The 7203-nt window shown below is 66.7% G+C and overlaps 4 protein-coding genes across 4 annotated transcripts in view; 2 read left to right on the top strand and 2 right to left on the bottom strand.

Moving 5' to 3' along the window:
* EMIHUDRAFT_461858 (hypothetical protein) overlaps positions 1-1798 on the top strand; it is a gene marked incomplete at both ends in the record, with an annotated part of 3175 nt that extends 1377 nt beyond the window's left edge. The window contains 5 exons of the mRNA XM_005759500.1: positions 362-511; positions 584-634; positions 917-990; positions 1102-1223; positions 1490-1798. Coding sequence (XP_005759557.1) covers positions 362-511; positions 584-634; positions 917-990; positions 1102-1223; positions 1490-1798 — 706 coding nt within the window. The remainder of the gene's footprint in view (positions 1-361; positions 512-583; positions 635-916; positions 991-1101; positions 1224-1489) is intronic.
* On the bottom strand, positions 1763-2578 carry EMIHUDRAFT_198426 (hypothetical protein; the record flags this gene model as incomplete). Its single annotated transcript, XM_005759499.1, has 2 exons — positions 1763-1821; positions 2467-2578. The coding sequence occupies 2 exons, from the start codon at positions 2576-2578 to the stop codon at positions 1763-1765; spliced, it is 171 nt and encodes a 56-aa protein (XP_005759556.1).
* Positions 2579-3311: 733 nt separating this feature from the next.
* EMIHUDRAFT_432999 (hypothetical protein) lies at positions 3312-5686 on the top strand. Its single transcript, XM_005759498.1, has 5 exons — positions 3312-4200; positions 4369-4404; positions 4550-4661; positions 4852-4990; positions 5275-5686. Exons 1-5 carry the CDS (start codon positions 3380-3382, stop codon positions 5655-5657), a joined length of 1491 nt encoding a protein of 496 aa, XP_005759555.1. The 5' UTR covers positions 3312-3379; the 3' UTR covers positions 5658-5686.
* A 511-nt stretch (positions 5687-6197) lies between these two features.
* EMIHUDRAFT_62297 (hypothetical protein) lies at positions 6198-7097 on the bottom strand (the record flags this gene model as incomplete). The annotated part of the gene is made up of 1 exon (XM_005759497.1): positions 6198-7097. A coding segment is annotated over one exon (900 nt), but the record flags the coding sequence as incomplete, so codon positions are not given.
* Between the last annotated feature and the right edge of the window lie 106 nt (positions 7098-7203).

Below are 7203 nucleotides of genomic sequence, written 5' to 3'. Positions count from 1 at the left end.
AAAAGGGCCCTCCAGCCTAAGTTGGCACCCCCAGTTGGCACCCTTTGTTGGCACCTTAAGTTGGCACCCCCAGTTCGCACCTTTTGTTCGCAGGCACGAGTCGCCCCCCGGGACGCCCCCCCAGGGCGCAAAGGGGCGGGTTTCCTTTGCCGCCCCGGCCTTTGCCGCCGCTTCGGAGCCCGTTGCCACCTTTTTCGGCGGTTTTTTCCCCCCCCCCCCTTCCCCCCCTCCCCCCCCCCCCCCCCGCCGCCACCGACACCGTCTCCGCCACCGCTGAGCCAACCACCCTTGCCGATGGCTCTCCCGCACCGTCCCCTCCCCTGCACCCTTCCCTGCACCCTTCCCTGCACCCTTCCTGCAGGCGTGCAGCTCTGCTGCGGGAACCTTCCTGGACAGTTCTTGGACCCTTCCTAGACCGCTGCTCGAAGCGCCTATACGTAGGCGCGCAGCCGTCGCGCGGGAAGCAAAGCGCCTCTTCCCGCTCTTTGCGCCGCTCCGTCGCGCGCTCGCGGCACTTTGCAGCACGCGACAGCGGTGCCGCCCACGGCATTGTCTCTTGACTGGTCGGAGAGGCTTGCTTTAGGCCCACTTCAACACCACCGCCGACCGCGTCATCTTTGGGGGCGACGACGGGGTCTGGGAGCCTAGCTGCTGCATGGACTTGCGTGCGCACTCTGGCCACGAGGGACACCAAGAGGGCTTTCCTGGACCTTTCCTCGACCTTTCCTCCACCTTGCCCAGACCTTTCCTAGACCTTTCCTAGACCTTTCCTAGACCTAGAACACCGCTAGAACACCCGTGGCAGGCCAGAGCAGATCAGAGACACTCCGAGTACGCAACACACTCCGAGTGCGCAACACGACCCCGTCTCCCCCCCCTCCCCCTCCCCTTCACCTCCCCGCAACTCATGCACTAGGGCTGGGAGCGGCTCGGCGCGCCGTCGGTCCAGGTCTACTTGCCGAACATGCTCTGGCACACGGTGCACAACAGGCGCACCGACGCCGTTCGTGGAGATCGATGACCCGTAGTCGTGATCCGTCTGAGTCAGTACACCACACACAGCAGGCATGGCGGCGTGAGGCTGTGAGCAAGCGTGAATAGGCACACCGACGCAGTCTACGTGCGCCACCTGCGCCGCTACCTCGGAGGCCCGCGTTTCGACGAGCTGCGCTGCTCTGCCGCCACCGCCACCTCCTTCCTGCTGCCGCTGGTCGCCCCGGCCGGTGCGGAGAGAAACTCCCGAGACACCTCCGAGACACCTCCGAGACACCTCCGAGGCACTTCCCGCACACCGCGTCGCATCCGCGCCCACGTCTCTCGTGCCGGCTCCACACCTCGCTTCCCACATGCCGCACCCGCGCTGTCGGCCAGATGCCCCTCTGCCCACTCTGCCCACTCCCCCACTCGTTTTGCGCTGCCTGCCCGTGCCCCGCCCTCTGCACCCCCCCCCCCCCCCCCCCACACCCAAACACACTCATTCCCTTGTCAGGCGCCGGGCTGCTCTACTACGACGCGCCTCGCGGGCAGATCTCGGAGAACGAGCACAGGTACACAGTGGGGACGCTGCACGCCTTTGCGGTCTGGACCCCCCACTCGATCCGCCCATGGCCGTACCGCGAGTGGGCCGCGGGCGAGGCGCGCGTCACCGTGCAGACGTTTGGGATACGGTGTGGCGAGTGGTGGGTCATGTACCACTGAAACCCATATTCACAGACCTTTTGTTGTGCGGAAGGAGAGAATCCGCTCTCCTATTGCTAGAGGATTATTGGAACTTTGGATGCATATCGGCAAGCCAAAATAACGAGCTTGAGAGGCTGTCCCCTGGTGCGTGAGCGGGGGTGAGCTAATCCTGAGCAACAAAATATAAGCGACTGTACGGCTTTATCACGGAGCACAGAACGCAGCAGACAGGACGGCGGCGACGGCGGACATGGCAGAGACGAGTGTGAGACAAAGGGCGGCGGGCATGGAGGGCGGTAGCGACGGGGATGGTGACGGTGACGGTGGCGAGGGAGAGGAAGGGGGTCCATTAACACCAGACAGCGAGAGGGGCAGGGAGGAAAGGGGGAGAGAGGAAGCCAACGGCGATGCCACCAGCAGCAGGGGACACGATGAACAGGTAGGTAACGGCCAAGGCGATGGCGAGGACGAGGAGACACGGGACGATGGCAGGCGAGACGAGGAGGACGGAGGCGAGGGCAGAGGCAGCGCCGCAGTCGACGGAGGCGACAACGATGGAGATGGAAAGGGAGCGGCGACATGCGCAGAGGATGAGGATATAAACTGGGACGACGCAGCGAAGGGGATAGGCGAGGGAATCGAGGGGCCGGAGGGCTTTCGCGACAGCGACGATGACGACGAAGGAAGGGGAGAAGACGGAGGGGCGACACGCAGGAGGAGCGAAATCGCGAACGGCCCGAGCAGAGAGGGCGACGGCAGGGCACGAGGGGGCAACGGAAACGCTACCAATGACGCGAACCGAGGCACGGGCGACGGTGGGGTCGGGGGAGGGCGACAGCGACGTCGAGGTTGACGCAACGGTATCGAGAGCGCCACCCAAAAGGAGGCGGACAGCCATGGAGGTCACCGAATAGGGCGAACGGCGCGATACGAAAAGGCCCAGGGCGAGGCGGATGGAGAAAGAAGTGCCGAGGAGGCCATGGTGGAGGGGAGGGACGGGAGGACGAAAGAAGGGCGAGGAGGACGAGCGGCCCGCACAGACCGCGAGCAGACAGCGCCTGCTGGCCATCTCGAGACATTCGCAAAGAACGCTAGCTACGTGGGAGGGCTTCGTGAAGGATGGATTGAAAAACATTCGAACAAAGAAGAGGCGACGGGAGGAACCGGCGGAGGATGCAGTGACGTGACACACACACACACACACACACACACACACACACACACACACACACACACACACACACACACACACACACACATACGTCGTCTGAATCGCTCGGGGAGAGGAGCTACGGTCATTCCCCACGCAATTGCGTTCGACGACGTCGAAAATTGATACATTGTACGACGACGTAGGTAGGTAGGTAGAAAGGTGAAGAACAGCCAGGCTCGGACTGGACACCAGCGCGTCGAACACGATCCAGTACTCGAGTAACCGCTTGCTTGTAGGTATGTTTGCCAGTAAGTAACCGCTGGGTTTTCACGTAACTCGCACACGACCACCACCACCCCAGATCGACAGAAAAAGAAAGAAAACAAACCCAGGGGAGGTCGACAATCAACCCCACGTGGGAACGCCGAAAATAAAATCGAATAAAAGAATTCTCGGCTCGACTCTCTGCCAGTGCGAGCGGCAGGCCTCCATCCCTCCCTCACCATCCCGCCGTTTACACGTTCCTGGCCGAGGTGGAGCACAATCATGACCGCTGACGTCAGCGTGGTGCTACCGTGTGCGTACGAGTACGAGTACGCCGCGCGGACAGTCAGGTCCGTGTCGGCGGCGACGCCACCCGAAATCTTGCGCGAGATAGTCGTGGTCGACGACGGCAGCACGCCTCCGCTTCGCATCCCCGAGCCGGCGCGGTGGAAGGCCTTCGTGGTTCGCCTCGAGAAGACGGGCGGCCTCATTCGCGCCCGGATCGCCGGCGCTGCGGCGGCGACGGGCGCCGTCATCGTCTTCTTTGACTGCCACGTCAGGCCGATGGACGGGTACTGGCGCGGGCTACTCGCGCCGATCGAGGCAGACTACCGCGTCGCCACTGTCCCGACCGTCACCAGGCTGGATGCGGCGACGTGGCAGCCCGTCGGCAGCCCCACGAGAGGAGGCGCAAAGTGCTACCTCACCTTTGACACCGACTTCAAGTGGACGTTCGACGCGACGGACGACGTGCCCATCATGAGCGGCGGGCTGGTCGCCATCAGTCGCCGCTGGTGGAACGAGACGGGCGGCTACGACAGCTCAATGCTCGGGTGGGGCGGCGAAAACATCGACCTCTCCCTGCGCATCTGGCGCTGCGGCGGAGCCATCAAGGCCGCCAAGGAGTCGTACGTCGCGCACATGTACCGGGAGCCGGGCAAGCCCAAGACGGCGGCCCGCTTCCGCGTGCCGAAGGGTGCGCCGACGCGGAACCGCGCCACGTCCGCCCGCGCGCACTTTGGGCGGCTGTGGGCCAAGACGGCGGCGTTCCCGCTCTTTGAAGCGCACCGTCTCGCGCCACCCGACACGTCAAACATCGAGCGGTGGGCAGGATACGGGACACGTCCACATGAACACGCCCACGACACGCCCACGAACACGCCCACGACACGCCCACGACACGCCCACGACACGCCCACGACACGCCCACTTGTATGCCTTCCGACAGCATGTCCCGGAAGCTTCCTGACATGTCCGGAGCCCTCCTCTAGGGCGCTGGCGTCGCTGCGCTGCCAATCCTTCGAGTGGTCTCCACCATCTCCCCGCATCTCCCCACCTCTCCCCCCCTCTCCCCACCTCTCCGGCGTGCACTACAGGTGCCTGCGCAGCTTCGCGTACATCTACCCACAAAAAAGAAATCGCGCTGCGAAAAAAAGAAACCGTGCACCACAGGTACCTGCGCCGCTTCGCGTACATCTACCGCGACGCGGGCGTGCTGCCCGGCTCCATCTTCCAGCTCGAGGGCGGCGGCCGCACATGCCTGTCTTCGACGACGGCCGAGCCGGTGATTCCGCGACACGCCCACGACACGTCCACGACACGTCCACGACACGCCCACGACACGTCCATGTCACGTCCACGACACGCCCACGACACGCCCACGACACGCCCACGACACGTCCACGACACCGCCCACGACACGCCCACGACACGGCCATCTCTCGCCCACGACCGTCCCTGCTTGATGGCCTCAGGTCCGCGGGATGGGGCAGGCCTACCCGGAGGCACTACGGGCGCTCCCCTGCAATGCGACTGACCCGCGGCAGTGGTGGCACGAGTCGAACCGCAACGAGACGGGCCGCTGCTGCTCTGGGCTGCGCCTCTGGAATGCGGGTGAAGCCAGCAAACGCAAGCCCTCCAGACGCGCAACCTCGGCGCAATCTCGACCGCATCTCGATCGCATCACCCTCTCGCCCGCCGCCAGCCGTGGGCACATTCTCTTCCCCTCTCTTCCCTCCCACCAGCCCACCCCCTCCGCACCCACTGCCAGCATACTCGCCCGGCACCTGTTCACGGCTAGAGGTGTGAAGAGACGCTGTTCACACCACCCAGGGAGTGCAGCATACTCGCCCGCCGAGTCGCCCTCCTTGCCCGCGCCCTCTCCCGCTCCCCTGTAGAGCTCTGCATCCAGAGGGCGGGGCGGCTGCAGCTGTGCACGGCCGAGGGGACGAACGCGGCACAGCACGTCCGCCTCACCGCCGCCGGCCGCCTACGCTTCACGCGCTTCGACGACGTGTGCCTCGACCGCTCCGGCAGGCCGGCGAGCTGTGCGGCGGCCGGCTCCTTCCGCCGGCGCGGCCGGCACGCCCCTCTCGAGTTTACGCTCCTCTCGGCGGAGCTGCAGCGCAGCTTTGCCGGCCAGCGCCACGGTGACCGTCGCCGCACGCCCCGCCAGCGGCCTGCTGGAAGCACACGCTCAGGCGGCGGCCATTTGATTCGAGATGCGCGTCTACCGGCCGGGACCGGGAGGGAGGGGGTCCTTCGATCTGTACATCAGTAATTCCGTGATTTGTCCGTTTAAACTTTCTTCGTGGGGCAAGTGGAGTGCCCACAAGAAGGTGCACTCAGGCATCGGCCGGTGACGTACACTACTCTCTGCAAGGGCCGGTGCCGTAACCACCCCATTAACCAGCTTGCAGCTACGAGCGACCAGCGCCACGCCCCTCGTCCCGTGGCCTCCCGCGCCCACCCCGCCCACCCCGTCCACCGCGCCCACCGCGCCCACCGCGCCCACTGCGCCCCCCTCGCCCACCGACCGCCGTCGTGGCGCCCGCGGGCTGTGCGTGGGGCGCAGTGCGCGAGGGCGGCTGGTGGACAAACGTCACCTGTGCTGCCACCTGCGTCCCAGTTGCGGCGATGGGCAGCGCCGGCTGGCGGCAAGCCGGGCAGTTGGTGTCGCGCTCCAGCACGCGCGGCGCACACGTCTCGCAGTACAGTGCGTGGCCGCACGCGAAACGAACCGACCGAGGGGCGTCCCAGCAGAGGTCACACAGGCGCTCCTCGGCTGCCGCCGTCTCCCCCACCTCCTCCGCCGCTTCGACTAGCGCCTCCAGCCGCGGCAGCGCCACTGTGAGCGGCATCCGCTTCCTCTTCCGCTCGTACGCCAGCCCGACCACAAGCCGCACCAGCTCATCGGCCTGCGCCGCCGACCAGCCCGCGTCGGCCGCCGCGATGCCCTCCGCCGTGTCGGGCGCTCGTCGAGCGCATAGTCGCACGCGTTGAGCAGGCCGAGAGCGCCGCGGCCGGTCAAGCTGACGAGCAACGTGATGCCGAGCGCATAGCCGTCGGTCAGTACGCTGGCCTGGCCATCCTGCATGATGATCGGGTCCATGTAGCCGGGCTTGCCGAAGATGCGCTGCGTCGACAAGTGCGAGACCTGCTGGCTGCTGCCGGCCGTCGCCTCTGCCGCCCGCGCGAGGCCCACGTCGGCGAGGTAGCCGTTGCCGCGCTCGTCGAGCAGGATGTTGCCCGCCGAGATGTCGCGGTGCAGGATCATCGGAGAGCAGCCGTGCAGGTAGTGCAGCGCGCTCGCCGCGTCGCGCAGCACGCGGAGCCGTGCGGCGGAGGAGAGCGGCGGAGGCGGCGTCTCGAAGCCGAGCATGCGGAGCCGCTCCAGCGCGGCTGGCGTGCGGTAGAGGCGGTCCTCGAGGCTGCCGCCGCGGCAGAGGGGGTAGACGAGGCACGTGCGCTCAGGTGCCAGGCACGCTCCGAGGAGAGGGAGGAGAGATGGGTGGCACGCCGCGCTGAGCGTGCGCACCTCGCTCTGCAGCTCGGCGAGGCCTTGGGCGCCGACACCGACCAGCGCCGTCTTGACAGCGAACCCGCAAGCGACGCGCGGGAGCGACGGCAGCGCGTCGGCACGGTAGACGCGCCCGAAGCCTCCCTCGCCCACCTTGCGCGCCTCGGCAAAGTCGTCGGTCGCCGCGGTTAGCTCGTCCAGAGGGACGGCGGCGGGCGGCGCGGCGGCGGCGGCGAGGGCGGCGACACTCGACGCCGCCTCCGCCGCCTCCGCTGCCGCCGCCTCTTGAGCCTCCGCCGCCGCCACA

The sequence above is a fragment of the Emiliania huxleyi genome (genome assembly GCF_000372725.1).
Source record: "Emiliania huxleyi CCMP1516 unplaced genomic scaffold EMIHUscaffold_8, whole genome shotgun sequence".
NCBI lineage: Eukaryota > Haptophyta > Isochrysidales > Noelaerhabdaceae > Emiliania > Emiliania huxleyi.
The sequence above is the reverse complement of the archived record's forward strand: the minus strand, read 5'-3'. Positions and strand labels throughout refer to the sequence as shown.